We start from the raw sequence: 23,231 nt of genomic DNA on the forward strand, positions 1-23,231 counted from the left end.
AAATTAGCAAAAATATTAAAATAAAAATGCCAATTGATATGTTACAACAAATAAAATAAGCAGCTCACATTTTTATAGCTGTAAAAATTCACGTATTCTTTCAATTTCTGAGTGTCTACCATGCCCTCATCTATGCACTATGGATATAAGCGGATTATATTTTAAACAGGGAGGAAGGAAAGTGTATACTTCTCTTCTTTCATCTCACAGTATTTCATCTCTAGAAGGAGAAGCTTCTAACGACATTATTTTTTCATTAAACAAATAATGTTTAAGTATTTACTGCCTGCCAGGCAAGGTTCTAGGTACCAAAGATAAAACAGTAAAAATGGAAAAATAAATAAACCTCCAATAACAACAGCATTAAAAATCTTAGGTTTCATAGATCTTACATTCCAGTGACTTCATACAACAATGTTTTCTTCCATAAAAGTATAAAGCAACATAGCTTATTGCTACATTTATTAAATTAGATTTCATTGTGAGGTTTCATTCCCTCTATAATCCTATAGGCAAATAGTTTAAAGGGAATGTACAAAAGACACGTTTGTGTATTTACATGTGAATATGCCAGCACCAGAATTTTTTTTAAAATTTGAAATTACTATTAACCATGCAAGTTGTAATTAATAGACTGTGGGGTTCTTAATAGTTTTGTTTCTTACTAAAACAATCTGTTGACAGGGCAGTTTTCGCCTGTGAGACTGCCACACACAGGGTAGAAACTAACCAGGACTCCTGAGTGGTTTCAAGTTCAAGGTCATGATACTAATCTATCAAATATAACTCAAATGGTATATGACAGTGAAATGAAGCCACCTCCTACCTCTATTCCAGAGCCAGTCTTAGTTTTGTGATACTATTCTAGCCAGAGAAAGGTCCTTCTTAATTTAGCCAAAATCCGAGCCTGGAGGTCCAATCTATCTGATTGGAAAGGTTAAAATTCTCACTTTCTATTGAAGACTCATTGCACAGGTGGTCAAATTAAGTCTCTCCTAAATCTACAGATACACTCAGCCCCCAATATGCTCCACATTTAAAAACCGTAGGCCATTTCAAGCATAAATTTTAGGCGAAAAGAAACTGACAGTGAATGCCTACACAGACAGGAAAAAAAAAATCTTCCCCCAAGAAAAAAAAATCTTCCCCCAGGAATATTCTTTTGCTTCAGGTTTCCTTCCTAAAAATTAGTACGGTGACAACTATTAGTCATGTTATCTTATTGGGGGTATAACCTGTTTTAATGAGTACACTGAAATGAAACAAAATATGTCCTGTTTATAGCATAAGACACAATATATTTAGGCAAAGGGATGAATCTGCTGGATTTAAAAATACTGGGTGTTTCAAATAAGCAAATCTTTTTTTCTAGAGTTTTTGCTAAATATCTCATACTATGCACTTACACTTAAAAAGAGGAGTCAACAGAGAGTCAGAAATAAAGAATTACAAGTCACAAAATAATACTGAAATCAGCCTAAATTATAGGTTAGTTATTATACAAAGACATAAAATGATATCACCAAGTTTCTCAGGAAATGTAATATTTATTTGTTGTCATTAAGTCACTGAGGTAGATATCAATATTTATCACTAGATAGGAAATCAAACAGAAGTCTTTTGGAATATTTTAATCCAAGTGTATATTTTCCTTACAGAAATTGACAGTATTAAAACTAAATCTATTAATGTTTTAAGATATGAATTATTCTTTAACCTGGTATCTATTTCAGTACAAAGACCTAAGTCACATATAAAATGTGAAAATCAATTTTAGCAGTTAGACTAGAATGTAAATAGCACAGGCCAATTCTCCCCGATGCCTAAGACATTTCCTGATAAATGAGATTCCTAGCACTAAATAGTCAACAAATTGATCTACCGATGGACTGCAATAGCTAGTAATCTTCCTCAATCTTCTAATAACGACCAAGGAAATTTCTTGGTATTGTTTATTAATCTTTGCAGGATTTAACCAGCCTGAGTAATCTGTATAGTGTTGTTTTTGTTTTCAGCACCAGAATTAGACATAAAAAGGTAAGTGAAAAATCTGTGATCATTTTCAAATTCTTAGACATAAAAACCACTGAATGATTAGTCTGGGGAAAAAAGGTAGAGGAAAGGTTTTTTTTTTTTTCTTTTTGTCTATGTTTAAGATAATTATTTACAAAGAAAACATAATAAATTTTGTCTTTTTATGGAAAGCCAAGGGAAATCTTAATAATAAAATGTTTGGAGTACCACCAAAAAGCCTAAGCACAATGTTTAAATTACTGAACTCAAAAAATAAAATGACTTCTTAAATACCTTGGATTCTATTCCTAAGTAAAAGGATTTACATAGTCAAGCTTCATTTATTCTCAGGGGAGTTACTCTTCAAAAATTTCTTTTATCCTATAAGTGAGAAAGCCTCCCTCCTGGCACAAAAGATCCTCACTTTCAGTCACCAATTGTTTTCAAAAACTTTCACTTGACACTAAATTATAGGACCATGTCTCAAAGAGCCAAATCAAATACCGAATCTACTAAAGACACCTAGCAATCTGGTTACTGTCCAAATTGTTTTCTAGACTAGAGAGTCAACTAATGGTAGCATCAGAAGGAATCTGGGAAGAATTTAGGCCCTTAAAAATGATCATTAAGAATGTATTCACATTCAAATGTTATATCCACCAGCAAATGAGATATGCTCTTTTATACAAAACCTGTTTCCAGTATACCACCGTGGTTTCTGCATTATCTTTGTCACTGATACTGTGTACAAGTGCATAATAGTGTTATTCTAACTAAATTATTGGATTTCTTGGTCTTGTAAAAGCAGAGAAAAAAGATGTACTCCTAACAATGCTTCTGAAATTTTACTGTTCTTAAAAATTTACCAGATGGTAATACTTTAACAGTTGCCATAAAAAGACATAAAAAGTGTCTTCTTACCAAAAGTATGTATGTCTGGTTTTTTCCAAAGTGGTGAAAACCCAGGTTCTCTAAGAGCATGAGTAAGACACAAGAGATGAAAGGCTGAGGTCTAGCCATCTGTCTAAGAAGCAGTCCAGGTTCACTATCAATATTCCATACATTTAACTCGCTTCAGCTCAGGAACTAAAATACCAAGATGCAATTGGCTGAATACATTACATATGAAAGGACAAAGCCAGTCTTCATCCCTGCGAAATGCCATTCCTTCTAATTCTGGCTGACTTCAAAAATGACTATATGTGAAGACAATTCACTCTCCCTCATAGAGAGAAATAAAATGAATGTGAAAATAATCACTTTGGTCTCTAGGGGTATTGAACATTTGTACTGCCTTAAACTTACTGGGAAACATGGGCATAAACTTGTACAGTCTGGGCACCATACTTATGTAAATAGCAGACGGTTATGGTTTTAATTTGGTTGTGACACCATAAATATTGGCATACTGAACATGTGCTTACTGCCATGAATTTTGAACTCTCTCTCCAGGGTCTGCTTCTGTTTTGTGCACATGCCAGAACTAAGGACTACTTGCCCATAATCTCATATGATCAGAGCTGAGAAAATCAACTGTAGTTCCAAGAAAAAAAAATGTATTGTTTGAGTGATTTTTTAAAAAAATAACTTTTTCAAGATTTTTGCCTTCCAGGGGATAAATCACAGTTGTCAATCTGAAAACCCCAAAGCATAAAAGAAAAACAAACTAAAAATAAGAAAGCACATGAGTTATATCTTTGTTAACGAGAAAGAACAGAAGGGAGAAATAATTGAAAATAAAAATAAGTTAAAATTATTGAAAATAAACTTTTGATAGTCATGCTTTCCCTATAAAGTGATTGCAAGAAAACTTTATCATAAGGTTCCCTGTTTAAAAATAATTTTCCTGGAAATGATACATTTCTTTTTCTTATTGAGGAAATAACATTCTAAGCAGTCATCATTATTGAAAATAAACTTTTGATAGTCATGCTTTCCCTATAAAGTGATTGCAAGAAAACTTTATCATAAGGTTCCCTGTTTAAAAATAATTTTCCTGGAAATGATACTTTTCTTTTTCTTATTGAGGAAATAACATTCTAAGCAGTCATCATTTATAATTTTGCCAATCACGTTCTTTGTACATTCATTTTACTGAGTCTAAGCAAAAACACTGAGGCTGTCCAGTGCATCCCCTTTTAGTTCCTCAAAATGAAGCCAGACATTAGCTGCATCCCTCAGCTGTGAAATCAGGCATATGACTCACTTAGAGCCCATCAATGATGACTTATGACACCAGATGCCACTACAGCAGAACAGGCTGTGTTGGGTCCAAGTGGGCTGTTTTCACTTCACTTAAAAGATCTACCATCCAATGGGGCACTCCACTAAAGATTATTCAACATTTTATTCTCTGACCTTTGAAAGTTTGGGGAGATAAGACACATATATATTTAGAATCCAAGGTAGAAAGTGGTAAATTCTGCACTATTCCAGGAGTTTGAAGCAGAATTAGGGAAAGAATTAAGGAAGGCTTTATGGAGGGACACCAGTCAGGGTCTTAAATCTATGTGAACTTTGAACATGCAGAGTGAAGGAGAGATGGCGGATCCCCTTCCACTCCACACCACACGCACTGACTGGCCATTTTCCCATCATATGAAATCTGAACTCTTGCAAATGGCTTCAAATGGCTGTCCCAGCCTCTAGCTTCTCTGCCCTTTATAATCATCCTGATATATCTTTATTATTTTTGGGGGAATGAAAAAAATGAAGAGACAATTGTATTTTTCTTGTTAAGAGGGTAGGTCTTAAATGTTTTCACCACTAAAAAAAATAAAAATAAAAATAACTGTGAGGCGATGGATAGATGAGTTAGCTAGTTTGTGGTAATCATTTCACAGTGTATACATATATCAAAACATTCCACTGAATCTGGTAAATATATTCAGTTTTTATTTGTTAGTTATACTCAATAAAGCTTGGAAAAATACTACCGGCTGATAAAATAATAATATGAAAAATGTAAAACGTATTAAAAAGAAAAAAACAAACATGATTATTCTATGACTATTTACTGATGTGCTATAGGTGTAAGAATATGAAAAGAGAGGAAAACAGGGCCCTTATCATTAGTGACTAATGCAGAAGGCTGTATACATTATCCATCAGCCAAAATCCTTCAGTGCTGCCATACGATCTTATGAGTCAACATCTAAGCATACTTCGTATTATGTCAGGCAGAGCCCTTCACAATTAATCAATAATTTTTTCAACCTTATTTCCCACCAAAACAGTTGATTGTTTAATATACTTTATGCTGTCTATGCCTTCTGCTTACAATTCTGTCTTCCTTTTCTGGTGAATTCTTTGTCCTGCAAGACTCAACTTAAATGATGGCCTCATGATAAACCTTTCCTGACTCAGAAGTAAAACATTCTTGGGTTTCTTTAGCATTCTAAGTATATGTTTAGTATATCACAAACCACTTGATTATGAACATCAAGTACACACATTTTCTTTACCTGTTTTCAAGATATGACACAGTAATTCGAACAAAAGGCACTTGTTTATTGTAGTGGATTGATTTCTTGGTTAAAAGAGTTGCAAGAGAAATGGCATGGAATCAGGAAAGAGACCTTGAGAACACCAAAGTAGACTCTCCTCACGAAAAGTTTGACCCTCAGTCCAGTGGCATCACCATCACCTGGGAGTTTGTTAAAATGAAAATTCTTGGGTCCCACCCCAGACCTACTAAATCAAAATAGAATCTGAATTTTAATAAGGTGATTTGTATGCATACACTACAGTTTTAGAAGCACCAATCCAAGCATGACTGGAGCAGACACATCAGAACTCTATTGCAGGAAGACAGTCTGACATTAACCTCCTAGAAATGATCGACTGGGGGTAAGAGGGCATGGGAAAAGCCCAGATCCTAGAAAGAGGAATAAGGACACTTTTGTCACAATTTAGGTAACCAGCACCCGACTTGGGATAATGACAGTGAGAATGTAGAAATTACAAATGTAAATATAATTATTTTACCTCAAAATAGAAATTGTATTTACTCATTAGCTTGACAATAATTCTGTGTTTGTTACTGGATGAAACTGGAGGCCATTACTGTAAGTGAACAGGAACAGAAAAATAAATGCCATGCTGCATGCTCTCAGTTCTACGTAGGAACTAAACTATGGCTACACAAGGACACACAGAGTGGTATCATGGACACTGGATACTCAAAAGGGGAGAGAGAATGAAAAATTACCCATGGGGTACAATATACACTATTTGGATGATGGGTACACTAAAACCCAGACTTTACCACTATACAATATATACATGTAATGGAATTCAACTTGTATCCCCAAAATCTATTAAAATAAAAAAGGAAAATCTATGAAATAAAAATCTATTAAAATAAAAAAGGAAAAAACATTCTGTGCCTGTCCCATACTATGTTATTCATTTTAAATTGTTGTGAAGGAATGATGGTTGAGCAGAATGAACTATTAGCTTTAATTTACATTCTCAGACCTGGAGTGCTAAGAGTAAACCAAACCATGAGAAATAGTAAGTCCTCTAAACATATGTGTAACTGGATGTTTCAATAAAACTGAGGTGCCAACAAGACAGGTACCAGGACATCAAAGTGACAGTAAGACAGCTGTCTTCCATATGCAGCTTTTCAAGGAAAATGGCCAGAAGCTGTTCTATGAATGCTGAATCCACTGGACACACCAAAGATCCTACCCCCTGCCCCCCAACCCCTCTCCCACTCCAGGCTCCAGTCGGAAGCAGGCTTGGATAGGGAGTAAAGAGATTCAAGGCTATCACACTTTGGGGTTTAAAGGTGTTTATATCAGTTCTCTAGAACTCTGCATCACTTAAGAATGAGCTGAAAAGCCATAATCTTGCAGGAATATTCATCCTGAGGTAGGGGAAGATTTCCTCCAATCAATAAATTTTAGGAGCAATAGGATAGACTTGTGTTTTAATCATGACCTAAGGGTCATGGTTATTCAACAGACCAGTTCCGTGTACACGTTGCCAGTGATTCTAGGAACATAAAGTAGGCTTCCCCATGACAGGAGCACAGGTAATCCCTATTCCACAAATGTGCACAAAAAACAGCCCTCCTTGGAGAGTGTGGAATATGCACAACAAGGTATATTCTCTCCAGCAAACAACTGCTACAACTTGAACCCACCCCCACAAACTTCTATGTGGCTTTAATAGCTGTTAAAACAACAACAAACCTGTGTAGTGCTTGCAACAGACCCTAGAGCTTCCATAGCAGGGCCCCAAGTGGCCTATGGCAGGCTTCCCCCCACCCTTTATGGTTTCTGAGGGCACACTTGTAAAGGTATCAAAGCCAGAAAGATAAAGTAAGGGTCATTAAAGGGGTCATTTAATTTGAATTTCCATGGTTCTTTCTTTAATCTCTGAAGCTTTTTATTGGTTAAAAGTCCTTGGTAATTCGGTTTTAGATGTATCTTTTTAACAAGCATTTTTCCCCATCACTCCCATCCAGATAACTATTGTTTATTACTACGTTTGATTTCAACTTCTGTCACTCCATTTATGAATCTTCTTGGCCTATCAACCCCACTCTTGAAGTTCTTCATCTCCATATCCCTAACCTACCATCCCATTATCCTTCTCAATGCACTAGCCAAGCAAAAACACCTATTTTTCTTCTCTTTCCTCTCATGGTAATTACGGCTTCCTTTAGTCATTAAGCTGGACTAAAATGTCACTACTGGGGCTTATCCAACTCCACTGCCCTGGCATCTCCTCTTACTCCCTCACTTGGTCAAAAATTGGTCAAGGCTCACTTCCTCCAAAACTTAATTCCTACTTCTCTACCAGGTAGGCTCAATTCTTATGGCAATAATTTGTTATGTTGCTTAATGTTCTGCCCTGATTTGACCTGTGTTCCAACAGCAACTTTAAGAGAACTTTCTAGGCCAGAAGTCTTATCTCTTGCTACATATTTAATCTTTTCCTCTCCTGCTGCTCTCTCCCAAACCCCCAAAACAAGCCAAGAAACAAAACATGTTTCCCCACTTTTGTTCCCTCCATTCTGGAACCACTTTAGTACCTTCTTCCCTCATAAAACCCTGATGTCTCATTTTACTCCATAACTCTTCTTCTACACCCCTCATTACACTGACGCTTTTGTTTTTGTCAACTTTGAAAAATCCTAGGCTGTTTGCTGGGTCTTCATTTTCTTGACTCTCTGTTCTATTTTATACTGTGGGCCAATTTCTGTGACTTTTGTCTTGTTCCTTGGCACCCTCCATTACCTACCTTAAAAATACATTGATTTTTTTTTCCTTCACTGCCTCCTCATGATGGGGATGTCTTCATGTGTGATTTCCTTTTCCTTCTTTTATTCTTCACTGTTTGGCAACCTTCATTCTGTATCTACTATACACCATCAGAAATCAGATTTAATTCATAATGTGGCTGCCTGAATGAATAGCTGGGATGAGAGGACCGATAAAGGAGTTTACAATGAGGCATGAAGAATTACTCTCCTGTTTACTGAAGCCTAAGTAATACATCATTTTCGTCCTTTTGTGCCTCCTCTTTCCAATGACCTTCCCAGTGAACCTGTTTCTGAGGTCTCTGTCAGAACAAACTGCACTTTAGACTTCATGAATTTCCCATACTTCCTTATTCTGTCTATTCACCCACCAGGTTCCCAACTCCTGAAATCCCACCCTACCTTCATCCAAAACATATCTCTCCCCTAACAACTTTTCTCAGCCTTTGCTAACGGCTCGGAGGTAAATTACCTTGCCTTTGTTTGAATCCCTGCCAAACACTAGACTATCACTTTTTGGTCTACACTATAGCCGGCTGCATGCTCGTCTCCCCCTTTGGCTATAAACGACTTGAAGGCAGCGACTAAGTCTAATTCGTCTTTGCATCTTCCACAACACCTCACGGTTTCAGGCAGGTACCAGAGTCACTTCGAACACCTCAGTTCTTAGAGTTTTTATTTAGATAGTATAAAACTATATACAAGAGTTCAGATGGGTACCTAAGGCACAAAGATCACAGGCAATCCAATTTAAACACAGACCTTAGGTTTCTTCATAGACTTCAGGCCTAAGTTGACTAAGTTACTCATTTAAAAAAAAAAAAGGAAATAGCAAGTCACACATCACACAGAAACTATAATGTCCACCATTGTCCGTTGTTTTTTAAGCCTGTGGAACTGAGCTGGAGCAGTTATTTCCGCTGCCAAACTTCCAGCAGTAACACTTAAAAGTTGCCAGTGTGGTATGATGCCATCAGTTTTTAAAACTTAGAAAGGCTCATTGATTTTTACTAAGGGTTTCTTCCACAATCACTTCCTTTAAGGCCAAATGAGCCAACCATGATTGAGAGAAGTTACAGAATGAATAAATGTTATGGTATCAACGTAAAAATTATTCAGTTTCCTTTGTTTACTTTAATTTCCAAATTTATTTCTGGCTTCCACTGCCACTAGTCATCGCCACCAAGGTGCAGCACAACACATTTTTACATTCCCACCCACCCAACTCCCTTTTATTGAACCATTCTGGCACAACCTTCATACCCAATTTCGGAGAAGGTAAATTAATTTCCTAATGCAATAAAGTGGCTCTCCAAAAAGTAAGACAACTTGGGATAGGACTTATGACCTACTTCTCAAGTAAGACAAATGAATGTCACACTAGGTTGGTTATAATAGCAGTTTTATTACAAGACTGGCAGAGTTACAGTAACTGTAAATCAAAACTGTTAGATTTTTTTACTTTACATAGTTGTAGTTAGAAGTCTACTCTTGTGAGCCAGAACAATTATTTTACAATTAGTTTAGACATGTCTGTGCCCAGAAGGAAAATTTCAATTTCAATCATCTTATTTTCCTTGAAAAGAATCTAGTGCTACCAAAAATCAGGTCAATTCAACTTTTTACACATGAGTTTCTAGCCATTTTCCAAAGTTGAACAGGGTTATAAATGTAAATGCTCCAAAGTTTAGGTATGTTTTCAAGCTGCAGTACAAAATGGCAACAGTGGGCTAAGAAGCACCAGACAAAAACAAACAAACAAACAAACAAATAAGCTTGTAACCCCATTCACAAGGTAGACATGGTCACCATCCTATGAAACATAATACACACCCCTAAATTTGGACTGCAAATCTATCACTTAAACATCTAGTAAATGACCCAATTTGTTTACATGGCCCTGTAGTTTTTTATGGCCTTTCCATAAAGAAGTTATTACATCCATTCCCTTTATTTTGTTTAAGAGTGTTTGAATGAGCCCCAGAACCACAAGCTAGTTAAACAAGCTTTCCTTAGATGGACGTAGTCTCATATAATTCACCACTACCGGGGAAATTTTCAGAACAATGTTTGTAGTTTTGAAACACCACACATTCCCACACACCAAAGGTATTTCCTGTGCTTTATGCAGTTTTAAATGTTCGGCAGATATATTAAATAAGTCCTATTTTTCCATTTTTCCAAGTAAACTTGTGGCATTTGCACTTCTTCCAGAAGATTTGCACCTCTGAGTGTTTTGCTATGGTAGGTTGGCCATTCAGAAAATGACTGCAAACAAAGATTGCAAGGGAAATGTAAAATCCAGACACCCTAATCGATTTCCTAGGATGTAAACGTTAGTTCTAAAAGGAAACCATTTTAAAGCAGTTAGTTTAATGGGGTGCCCAAGTGATGGCTATTAAAAGTTATCAGTACAGATTAAAGATAAATTTTCTACCATGTAGAAAAAATTGTTTTTTTAAATAAGCATAGAGATGATTTAATTCCTAATTTTACATTCTTTATCCTGGCTTTAAACTTCAAGACTGGTAATATTCTCAAGAAAACACCAACAAAAAACACTTTTTAAAGGGTTAGCATTTATCAGTTGGATACCTAGACTCAGCCTCTCTCAATGTCCTGGCCAGATTCTGACCTGGGAAACACCGCTATTTTTAGATGGCTGCATTTTGTAGAAACAGTCAGACAGTTTTGACTACAGTGACTACAAAGCAAAGACACAATTAAACCCATCATATATAACACCAATATATATACAACTTCATCTGAAACTATAAAAACAGTAATATGCTATAAAGTCTAGTGTTTTGTATGGTAGAGACAATTCATTTTCATTTAGAGCTCCAGAAATAGTGTACTTTTGTTTGCAAATAAGTAAAGTCAGGGACAAAATGCAGTTATAGAGACATTGCTGCTTACTGAAAAGGAAGCATTCCCTAATAACTTTTATTACCTACAACATCAACATATTTCCAGCAGAGACCTGCCTCCAGGATACGCCACCTCTGGCTATGGATGTGCAGAAGTATTCTTTTCATACTGGTATTATCCAACTTTTTTCCTTGTTTTCTAAACAAGAAGTTCAGCTGAATTTTATTTGGTATTTGGATGGGTAATCCAATAGCAAATCACACCTTAGTAAGAAAGAATCATTAGTATGTTTCCATAGAGCAGTCTAAAAACACTAGGAGTTACTAGTTTGTTACTAGTTACTAGTAGTGTTTTTCCTATGTTCTTAAACAATCTGCACCCTACTTACCATCCCGTCTCTGGTTTAAAGTACAATAAATCAGAAATGAACACTGTATGTTCTCTTTTTTCCCAAAACCCACTAGTAAATTTCTGGTAAGGAAAATGAATACTTCTTTCTTCTAATTTGTATACATCTTACATTTTAAGCAAATGTTCCTTCTTAGTATACTGACTCTAAATATCTCCTGGTGCCATAAAAAATAAATTATAAAGCTTTAGTGACTCCCAATTTGCATTTCTAATCACCCTAGACTATGAATATACGTAGCAGAAAGGAAAACAAGCCGTGATTTATTCCTCAATAGGAAAAAAAGATAAATAAGATGATTGTTTAAAAGACAGATGTCCTTATACATACCCAGCAAAAATAAGTGCCAAAAACAACACGAGATAAGTACCACATAAGTCCAACTTCTGTTGTTAATGGTTTCTGGTCTTCGTAGTGACTCAAAAGGCAGGTACAATGGCCAACTGGGCATATTTAAGCACAGAAGCATATCTCTATTGTGCAAACATTGAAATGCCTAAAATAGTACCCACTCATGAACAAGGACTTCCTAGAACACAAATACCATAGCTTCAAAAAAATGGCACAGCATCAAGATAGCACATCCACCAAGAGAACTCAGTCGTTTCAAATCCTTAAATACTACACAACATTTCTAGCATTTTATACAAAGGACCAGGATGAACTTCACTAGAGAAATGATTCAATGGAGAGTAACCTTATAGGAATTGATTTTCCACAAAACTTGAAATCCTTTCCCTTAAAGCGTTAAGGCTGTTTCTTTGCTTGCGACGGAACAGCTTCATTAAACTAATTCAGTGTCCTGGAAGCTGCCTCCCTTTTATCACACTCCCCCATTCCTCACCCAGCCACATTCTACATGCCTTCCATTTTGTGAATGAAGTGAAAATAGCTCTTTGTTTACATAAAGAAGGCAATCTAGAGTAGTGTGGACCCAGGCTTAGCTTACAGCAGTGGAAATGAGGCTGCACAGGCTGCCCTTTTAACCAGTTCAGAACTTCCAAATGTGCCTAATGACTAAAAAACATTCCAGCAATATACGCCGTTAACTACACACACAGCAGCAGAACTCTGCTACTGCATGCCTGCCTAGAAAGTAACGGAAAAGGGTTTTGACTGAATCTTAAATACGAAGACTTTTTCTTTTGTTCTGTTTGTTAACTGCCAACCCTGTGGCGAGTGCACGGCACAAACAGCGTCAGGGCCCTGGAATGAGTCAGTCCAGAACACCTATCCACTTCTTTCTGCCTCTACTCATTCTCAACACTCTAGACTCCTCTTGTCTCTCACACATGATATGCCTCTTCTCTAATTTTGTTCAGGCCGTTCCCTCTACCTACAATGCTTTCCTCTTTTCCCTCTCAGACCCACTTCAGAACAGGTCACCTCCTCTGTGGGAATTTTTCTCCTTGAACTTCCTTTCCAGGCAAAATCAACCATTTAGTAAATCAACAGAGGATTTTTGAAGTGAAATAAAGCACTCTGTGTTCCAATAGCACTTTTGAGCACAAACCTAATAAACCATGAGGGAAAGCAAGGATCTGCCATCCTCCTCCAACAGTTTCTCAAGGGCAGGAACTGCATCTTCTTCTCTGTGTACCCAGCACCTAGGGCAAAGCTTAGTAAAGAGCAGATGCTCATAAATATTTGCTGAATGAAAACAATGTTCTAATAAAACATTAGACCATTTAACTTATGAAGGAAGAGGCACGTGGCTCTGAGTCCTGGCTTGGAGTCAGACCAAGGTCCAAACATTTACCAGCTGTGGGACCTTAGCTAAGCTACTTAGCCAGTGAAGCCTGGGTGTTTTTCTCTAATACCTCGTGGGGAGTTTATAAACTGTATACTGTCTGCAAACACTGAGCACAAATGTGGCACCTAATAGGCCCTCCTGGGGAGTCATTATTAAGCATTACAAAACTAGAAGCTCACTCAGAGCCCTTTAGACTCATCCAACTACCCTCAAATAATGCATCTAAATACTGCTGCCCTTGGGTGCTTCCTGGTAGCTCTTACTGCTTTATCAGAACATGGTGTACACAGTAGCACAGCAAAATCTATCTACATCCTTAGTACCATTAATGGGCCTTGTGCTGTTTGAGGATTTCCCTCAAAGAAACGGACTTCCACTTTGCCTCTGCCCCTCAAACCCCAGCGACAACCCAACACATACCTCACTGGACTAAGAAATGACTTAACTACTATACGAAAGGAAAAAACAACAAGAAAAAAAAAAAAAGAAAAAAAATCACAGTTTAAAAATAAAAGAGGAATGAAGCAGAACACCAAAAAAACAAATTTAGTGAAGCCAGCCTAGCAAAGACAGTTTGGTTTAGAAACAAGGCAAATGTCCAGTGAGAAGGCCACTCAGTCACCCGGGGACTAGAAAAAGCTGCTTGAAGATGGCACGTGAAGTCTGATGAGAAATCTGACGACAGGAACAGTTAGCTAAACTAAATTTAAAATGTATTCCCATGAGGTACAAGACAAAATGAGTGAATGCTACCAAAAATATCACTTATAACAAATTGGCTTTAATGAAAAATGTACTTATTAAAGTCATTCTTTATACCTTTTAGCTCCCTTTGTTTTTGGATTTAGGAACTTTACAAACAAAATTTTTAAAAACTAATGTTTTAGGCAAGCCATTCAAATCCATAGCTCTGAATTTATTTTCTGATGCTCTTGATCTTAAAGAGAAGTGTGAATTTCTGAATAGAATATCCTATATAATACAGTGTAAATAAAAGTTAAAATCACTCATTAAATCAACTTCGAAAAACTAATAGGCTGCGCTTTCTGGAGTTAACTAAACATGCTTATTTTTTCATTTTCATGGCAATTTTATTGCTGAGAAACCCTGCTAAATAAAATGTTGAAATTATTACAAACAAAAAGGCTTCCTTGTGGAACCAAGCATGCCAATATGCTAATGTCAAACATCCTCTTCATCTTTATCAATTCATAAACCAAAATATTAAGATAAACATCATTCATCTATGGGTCTGCTATGCCTGCTTAAAATAAGGTTCTAACATATAATGGTATTCATTCTAATGGTAGTATTTCCAGTCATTTATCAGATTGTCAGATTTCTACACCAACAAAAGTATTACGGTATATATCACCAGATTATCTGTTCCATTTAATGCTTATTATGAGATTGTTTTCCTTAGTGTTTCTGTAAATAATGTTTCAGAAGCAACAGATTCCCACCTCGCCTTACAACCTACAAAGCATGGAACACCTTAACATAATAAAGAAATGTTTCTATAAAAAATGTCTGAATTTTGGAACTAGAATTCCATTTGCCCAATTGGTTCTCACATAAGGAAAAATAATAAATCACCACATTAGCTCTTTTAATACTGTAGCACTCAAGAGTAACCTTGACAAAGTCAAGTCACTTCCAGTCTGTAGGCCTCAAATTGCACATCAGTGAGGATAAACTCTTGGGATCCTTCCATCTCTAACATTCTTGGCACTGTACTTGTTCTGAGTTCTAGCTGTGCAAGTTATCCATGAGCCACAAGTACAAGATGGAAAGCACACAGATTTTGGAGGCCTGTCATCCCTTCACCATTCTCAAGAGTCATTGGTCCATATCATACAACAATCCCTATCTTCAAAAAATATAAGGGTATGCACAGCAATGGCACTTCTAAAAGAGTAACCAGCACCAGTTCTAGGAAACCCACCCACTTGCTTGGTACATGCTCAATTGGGAGCATGTTTATTTAGTGACATTACAAAGTAGTACCCTGATTGGCACATCTCATTACTATCAACACAAGTGTATCTTTCTATGAAAAAAGTCAAACAGTGTAGAAGTTTCAAGGCCAAAAAGACATCTTAAAAGGTGACCTGTTGTTACAGTTAACATTATAGTCTTACTCTAATAAGGCACTACAACCAGAACCATCAACGATTTATCAGGCACGTACTATATGCCATACCCTGTTTGAGGTGCTGGAGCTCCTACAGTGAGCAAGTCAGACAAGGCCCACACTCTCAAGGAACTTAGATTCTACGGTGGAGGTTGAAGGTATAGGTATGCAATAAATTAATTAATAAACAGAAGAAGAATATCAAAGACTGACAGTGCTATGCAGTTAATTAACATTGATGAGATAGTGAGGGGTGGCTGATTTAGATTAAGTGGTCAGAAACGAGACTTCTCTGAGGAAGTGACCCATTTAATCTAAATGACAGGAAGGTGCCACCTGTGCAAAAGCAGCTGGTCAGTGCACAACTGAGGGTCGCAATCTCATCGTGCCCAATGTGCTATGTCACCTTCCCATCTCGCCCCAGACCCTAAACCTTGAGGAGCTAGAACAAAAAGAACTGAAGGAAGGGGGCTTAAAATAAGCCATACCCCCTTCCTTACTCCGGGTCCTTCAAGTCACAGGTCAGGCCTCAGCTGCCAAGCAGGGAGAAAAGGAGATAGAAGTTTTAACTCCAATATAAACTAAACCGTCCACAGCTAAAAGTGCCAAAATGCTAAACAATCAGTATGGCAGGAACACTGATCAATCAGGACAGAGACAGCAGGGTTGCAGGAGTATCCCAGAGGCCCTGAGCTATGCCTGGCATTGCAGGTGATGGTTCATTGGATGGACAGTCCATTTGTCTCAGAGGAATAGCACTAGCTCCTTCCCCCAAAATTAGAAATATTTCAGTATTTTAACAATCCGTATACTGGTTAGTAACGGTGCATATCAACTGAAAATCAACCACTAGATGTGTCCCTAGGAGATAAGAAAGGCAGATTTGAAAAAAAAATCACAGTTGGAGGCAGTGCTAGAGAAAAATAATACAACCCAGAGATTGTTTACATCTGATCTGAGTCAAATGGCTGAGAAGCGATAGTGACTGCTAAATAAATGAGTTATACAGATATTACATAGATTTATATAGAGATATTCTTGCTATGTTTGATGCTTCCAAATAAACAACTGGAAACATTAAAAGTACAGTAAGTAAATGAAGGGACTCTGATGATGACATCTACCATTTTGGTTGATACAAATAGAAACCTATGGAGAAAATGTTAGCAGTCTTGGCAGCATTTTTTTTTTCATACAGACATTAGGAATGCCTTGATTCATTATTATTTATTTAACACATCACATTCTCATTATAATTTTGTTTCTACAAAAGGTGTGAAAGTTTATAGGTAAAACTTAGAATCTTAGCACTATAAAGGTTCAAAAAACATGGAATGGAGGAAAATATTAAAGTAGATCTGTAAGAAGTAAGTTTCAGTAAGGATGAAATAAGAATACACAAACTAATATTCCAGTGCCTGAGACAGAACTCTGTAAGATGGCACCACTGGGAAAGTTTAGAGTTGGATTCTACCACCTATTTACAACTATTTGACAAACGATATAATAATCTCAGAAGCTTCCTACGGAACTCTGTGCTTTCTGAACATCTTTTGGAGGTAAATGCAAAGTATATCATCCACCCAATGTCAAAGGTAACAGTTGGTAGGGAAGAAAAAGTTACTGTGTAATAGAATGGGCCTTTTTTATCACCTACTATGAAAAACAAAATTCATCATTACATAATGGCACTTTAGTTATTCAACTTCCTCAACTATCTCAAACGCAGCAGAGAACCAGGAGGAAGTTTTTTTAAAAAAAAAGCCTCTAAACAACAAAAATAAATGTCACAAAGGTCATGTACTAAAACTTACAGAGACCTGCAGGAAAGTCCCTTCAGTCCTCAGTTAAAGCCTAATAACCATCGGACACTATTCTAAATATTGCGATTATTTGTTTTTTAGGAAAATAGAGCTTTGAAGCTGCGACCTAAAAAGGACGGAACAGGGAAGAGTTGGGTACGGTTTTGTTAGATACAGGCACATTGGCAGTAGTAGGAAGAGAAGGCTGACACTGACAAAAAGAGACAGAAAATCCATAAACACAAGATAAAGGCAAAAAGACATTATTAGCAGACCTTTTGTTCTCAAAGTAAATTGTCTCACATGCCACAAAAGCACTTTAGGAAAAGAACATATAAAATAACTGATGTTCAAAAGATTAAGCCTCATTAATGTTGGCATATTCCAAATCTAAATTCAGTATGGTTAAAGAAAATGAGAAAAGTTAAGAAGTAGGTTTCAAGTCTATAAGTAAACCTCATCAATGATACAAGGTGGAAGAGGCAGTACTCTACCAACAACTTTGTGATTTGGCCATCTGTTTAGGCTATATGCAACAGACAAAGTAAGCTTTGTTTTGTTTTGTTTCTGAATGTGCATGACTCCTTCTGCTACAATGCAGAAGCACCATCCCAGAACTTAATCATTTTGTGGTAGGCATTCTCATCTAAAATAACTGGGCACAGATATTAGTATATTTTTCCCATGGTCACACAGGAGGTAAACGGGCCAGACACCCTCCAAGCAACTGTTACCTTTTCTCTTTCCTTAAGGTAAATCTGGAGATCCTTGTTTTATATGTGAGACTTCAGGGTTAGAAGTAAGGTTAAGAATGAAGTATAATACATGCAGGCAACTTATAATATTGGAGGATAAAGCCATTTTTACAATAAAGTGGCAAGAATTACAATGCAATAGTAGGTTAAAAAACAGGTGACTAATAATCCAGTAAGTGACACTGACCCCTCAGAACTAATTAAAATCATGCCTACATGTTCCAGTCTAAATTGATGCATTCAGTACTGGCTACAGCAACCAATTTCCATTTCTAACACCTATTGGGATACCAAGTTAATATTGAAACCAAGCAGGACTGAGGAATTGATTGAATAAACACCATTTGAGACTTTGACATATTCATAAAAAGAGAGTATCATTGGGAGGGAGTCCTGAAGGTGGGAATTAGCTCTTGTAGTCATAATACATCAATTTGGACATTTCACATTTAGCACTTAGAAGACCTCTCACAAAATGATGCAATGCCTGATTTGTGCCAATGGCATTCTCTGTGTGGTATCGTCAGGGAGGGTTTGTACGTACACAATTGGACAATTGTCAAAATTGAGACAGGAATAGGGTAATCAAAAAGCAATCATAATTCAACATGAGGACAAAAGATACCCATAGAAGGGAATGAAAAATTTGAAAGTCAAAAAGAAGAAGTAGTAGTACTAGTAGTAGTAGTGGTGGTGGTGCTGGTGGTGGTGGTGGTGGTAATAGCAGTTTCAGCATATGTGGTCACATTCCAGGGGGCTCTTCTTCAGCACCCACCTGTTATCCTCAACTCTGGCAACTTCGATGTATAAAAATCAAGCTGAGCATGTGCAGGAAAATAGCTCTATATTGCCCCCTAGTGCTGGCCAGTCCCACTGATCCTTAGGCTAAAAACTCCAAGATGGGTAGTTCCTCTACTTCTCCTTCCTTCCTGCTGCCAAGCCTAACATAGACCAACCCCCAAACACAGCCCAATCCTCTGCCCACAGATTAGGAAACAACCAGGCTATTTTTAGCATCATGCATCTTAGGAATGGAAATGGCCCAGCATCAGATGGCAACAAAATGTGTGGCCTGACTTAATGAACTCATCTCTCCTGAGGGTGTGAACCTACTTGGGTAAAGTGGCCAATGACCACATGCTTCATGAAAGCTCTGGGGCCCATTACAAAGTTATGATAGCATGGGGAACACAAGAGAGAACCATAAGGAACAAACAAGGAGAGACACAGGTTTGCAAAGGGAAACAGGGAGATGCCAAGACAGGCTTGACAAGACAAGGCAATAGGAAAAATGATATGGGACAGAAACAATAAAAAATAGAAGACAGGCACCAGGAATATTGCACATTGTTGTCATTATGGAGAAGTTTATAAGAAGCAATATTTTGAACTGGACATTTATTTTACATGGGAAAGAACAAAGGTTGTTCTGATCTGTTTCCTGCCCGGGTACAGCTGGTGGTGTGGCTCCTTTGATCACTTTCCCCCAGTCCCCTGCAACTCCTGTGATTAGAGATAGATCCCTAGGCTGCCCTTTGATCAGCAGCTCAAGGAGCCTGCAGGTGCCATGTGCCATCACATTAACAAGTTGTAAGAAGCAACCACACTGATATTGGCTGATAAATGTGATACAATGTCTTGCTGCACAAGCAATAAAGACAAACAACGTTTACAAAAGTACCAGGAATCCTTATTTTATCTATTTTTACTCTCTAGAACTTTCTGTGCTTTCTTAAAGATGAACACTTCATAGAGTTTAAATTCAAAGTTGAAGCTTTGAAACATCCCAATATGTAAAGAAAAAGTCACTGTGACTTCAAAACACAGCACACCAGATTCTGATTTTCTAGCCATGCTGCTTGTGTGCATATCGCCTGGGTAATGAAGTGACAGCATGCTTGCATTCTGAGTAGATGACACACAAAGCAGTAAAAACATGTACATTTCTCTTCAAATATGGTAAGAGTCGCCACTTGTAAACAGGGTGTTAAGAATTCCAATTTTAGACAGCCTACATTAACATTGTGGTTTCATGTGCAGTATAAAATTTCTATTTACAAAGTATTCTCAAAAATGACTTCATAATGGTAGATCAAGAGAAAAAGAGTTTTGAAATGGAATGATGTAAATCATATGGGTTCAGAGGCTAAGCAAATTACACACCCTGAAGCTGCCCTGGCTTTATGAAAGGAGCCTTTCTCCAGCTCTGTGCAATCCCAGCCCAAGGGAACTTGCATCTGAGAGTTTTCTAAACATTTCAGGTACACTTGAAAGCTAAAAGTAATTCTCATTTCCTATGCAGGATTAAGTCGTTTCCAGCACACACAAAATAGCAGTCATTCACCAACACATACAAAAACACACCACCAGAAAGGTAAGGACTTCAGAGTACAAAGGTACGTTAAAAAAAAAAAAATAGAGCGCAAGAGAAATACATTTTTAATTCCTCTAAAAGTGTCCACACGGCCTCTCGACCTCTATATTTCCTATATACTTATTGATTAATTGATGCCTTCCACCTAGAGTGCTCCAATTTATGCGGCTGACACATTTCCTGAACACCCCCTCCCCCCCAAAATCTGAGTAAAGTCAAACTTCCCAAGACTCATTCATTTTGGATTCGTTTTTTAGAGGCAGTTCTTGAACTTCTAACTCTGGCAATGAGCGATCCTACAATGTGCGTTTGAACTGACGTTCACAATCTCTCCCAGAATGTCCTCACTCTAGCAGAGGCTGCAGTGGCACGCACGTTGCCTGTTAGAGCTTTGTGGCAGCTCCCGAAGTTGCAAACTACCAACAGTCCATGCCAATGAACCGAGCGCGCATTTGCATGGAAAGAGAGACGATGATACCTTTGCACGCTGGTGAACATCACACACCAACGCACAATGCCAACGTTCACACACACGGCGAGAAACAAGAACGGGGAGAGTGAGGGAAAAACTCACCGTTCTGTTCCTTGTTGCTGGAGAACTGGAATTTACTACTCAGGTTGGACTCAGCCTGAGTCCCCTGTCTCTGGCCGGCCAGGGCAGATGTCAGCAGGAGAAGCCCGAAGAGGAGCATTTGGCTGACTGGGGCGAGAGCTCACTCACGGCGGGCACTTGGGAAGCAGCGACTCCGGAGTCTCTTTCACCACCGCCAGGGGAAGGCTGCACTGGGGTGGAAGCGCCGAGCCTGCTCTGGCAGCAGAGAATCGCAGGGTAGTTTCCACATAATCCCATCCAAAACTTTTTCCTAGAGCCCTCTTCTGTGTCTCCAGTTTTTGAAAAGGATCAAAGCAAAACCTGGACCTGAACCAGTTTCCCAAGGTTTAAACAAATCCTGAGCTGCGCCGAAGTGGTGGGGGTGGGGGTGAAGGCGAAAGAGGAAAGAGGGGGTGGGGACGCGGGGGAGCCGGGGGAGCTGCGAGAAGCCACCAGCAAGTTGCTGGGAGCACCTGTCAGTTCTGGGGACAGGACAGAGGCGAAAACTCAAGGGTCGCGCGAAGCCAGCCTCGAAGCCAAATCGGCGGCGAGCAGTTTGCGATCAATAACAAAGCTGCCAACAGATGCGGCTCTCCGGGCGCCCCTCTCCCCCGCCCCACCCCCACCCCCGAAGGGGGAGGGGGAAGAAACAAGGCGAGGGCGCCGCGGCTGCTCCCCTGGGCCGCTGCGCCGGAGCGGGGCCGGGGGGCTCCGGGCCGAGGCCGGCCCGGGCGCGGGCGGAGGGAGGCCGCGGGACTCCCGCTCCCCAGCCCGGCGCGCGGTCTGCGCCGGGTCCCGACCGCCGCAGCACGGCTCCCGGCACCTGGCTTGAGTTTTCTGCGACCAAAGTTCACCTTGTTCGGGCGCGTCCCCCGCTCCACGAAGCCGAGGGAAATTCGGCGGCTTGGGGTCACCACGGGGCTCCGGGCGGTCCCCGTCCCCTCCCCCACGACTCGGGCTCCGCGCTAACCTCGGGGCTCCGCGCCGCGTCTCCGCACGGGGTGGAGAGGGAAGGCCGGGGCAGCCGGAGGATCCGGCTTGTCCCCTCCCCTTCTCGACCTTCCCCCACCCCACCCCGCCAAGCCCGGCTGCAGTCGGGAGGTGGGGGCCGCGGGCCGAGCCGGGGCGGGCGGGCGGGAGGGGGAGGCCGAGCCGCTCTCCGGCGGGCAGCCGAGGGGGCGGGCGGGGGTCGGCGCCAACGGGACAGGCAGCCCCAGTCCGAGTCGCGCGGGCCGGGGCCGCCACTTGGCTGGCCGACAGGTGCTGGCACAGACGGGGGTGCTGCAAGGCTCGCTGCGGGCAGGACCCAGATGGCCCAGGCGAGGGACACCGCCGGCGCAGCCCCTGCTTTCCTGTGCACGGGACACCCCTCACGCCAGATGAAGAGCGCGGTGGGTGGTGAAGGGTGCTGCAAAAGCAAAAAGAAGTGGGAAAGAATTTCCTGCACCTCTCCTCCCCCTGCTCCCAGTAGCCTGACTCGTCATTAATTTCTGAGGAGATCCCCACTCCTTAAGGGCTTTGCCAGGACCCTTGGCCAGAGTTTCTGGACTGAAGGAAGAAGGCAAATGAACTCAAAGATTTCCCTCTAATTTACAGCTCTCTAAAGCAGAATGGATAAAGCAAAAGTAAAAACAAATGGCCAAAATAGTAACACCACTCATTCATTGAACAAACACTGTTTGTAGGGAATGCCTACTAAATCAGTCCATGTTCCGGGCTCTGGGGCTGTAGCAGTGAACACAGACAAAAGTCCCTGCCCTCGTGAAGCATACATACTAACTGGGCGGCACTAAGTTCATATCACGCTTTCTGGGGATGGTGTCTAGTGGCACTCAGAACGGTCCAGCGTTTGACATACCTTCTTAGACTTTACTAGAATACAGCCTCTAACAAAACTAGGCTGTCTGGAACCCTTGGTAATAGAATTGTTTGCCTTTACACCAAGAAGGTTGGGAAAGCACCAAAATATGTCTGTGGCACGTGCCCAGACCAACTTCAAGAGGTTTGTGCTATGAGACTTAACGTCCTTACGAGGTTATATAAAATGAAAAAACATGTCAACAGGGCCTGTGGTGGTTCCATGTGTGCTAAATGTGTCCATGACAGAACCAAGCGTGCTTTCCTTATGGAGGAGCAGAAAGTCATTGTGAAAGTGTAGACGGCACAAGCAGAGTCAGAAAGCTAAATTTAAAAATAAGGCTTTTTTGAGTAATAAAACGAATCAAAATGAAAAAAATAATAATATCAAACAAAT

General features: G+C 39.5%; 1 protein-coding gene across 2 annotated transcripts in view; it reads right to left on the reverse strand.

Moving 5' to 3' along the window:
* The window catches only part of PDGFC (platelet derived growth factor C), a 283,569-nt gene extending 261,992 nt beyond the window's left edge, over window positions 1–21,577 (reverse strand). Inside the window, exon 1 of one of the 2 annotated variants that reach the window (XM_012652995.1) lies at window positions 20,960–21,577. In XM_012652995.1, the coding sequence (XP_012508449.1) occupies window positions 20,960–21,077 (118 nt within the window). In that variant the 5' untranslated portion in view covers window positions 21,078–21,577. The remainder of the gene's footprint in view (window positions 1–20,959) is intronic. The other variant, XM_012652996.1, reaches the window with a different exon arrangement.
* Between the last annotated feature and the right edge of the window lie 1,654 nt (window positions 21,578–23,231).

Source organism: Propithecus coquereli, unplaced genomic scaffold (genome assembly GCF_000956105.1).
Source record: "Propithecus coquereli isolate 6110/MARCELLA unplaced genomic scaffold, Pcoq_1.0 Scaffold408, whole genome shotgun sequence".
NCBI classification, from domain to species: domain Eukaryota; kingdom Metazoa; phylum Chordata; class Mammalia; order Primates; family Indriidae; genus Propithecus; species Propithecus coquereli.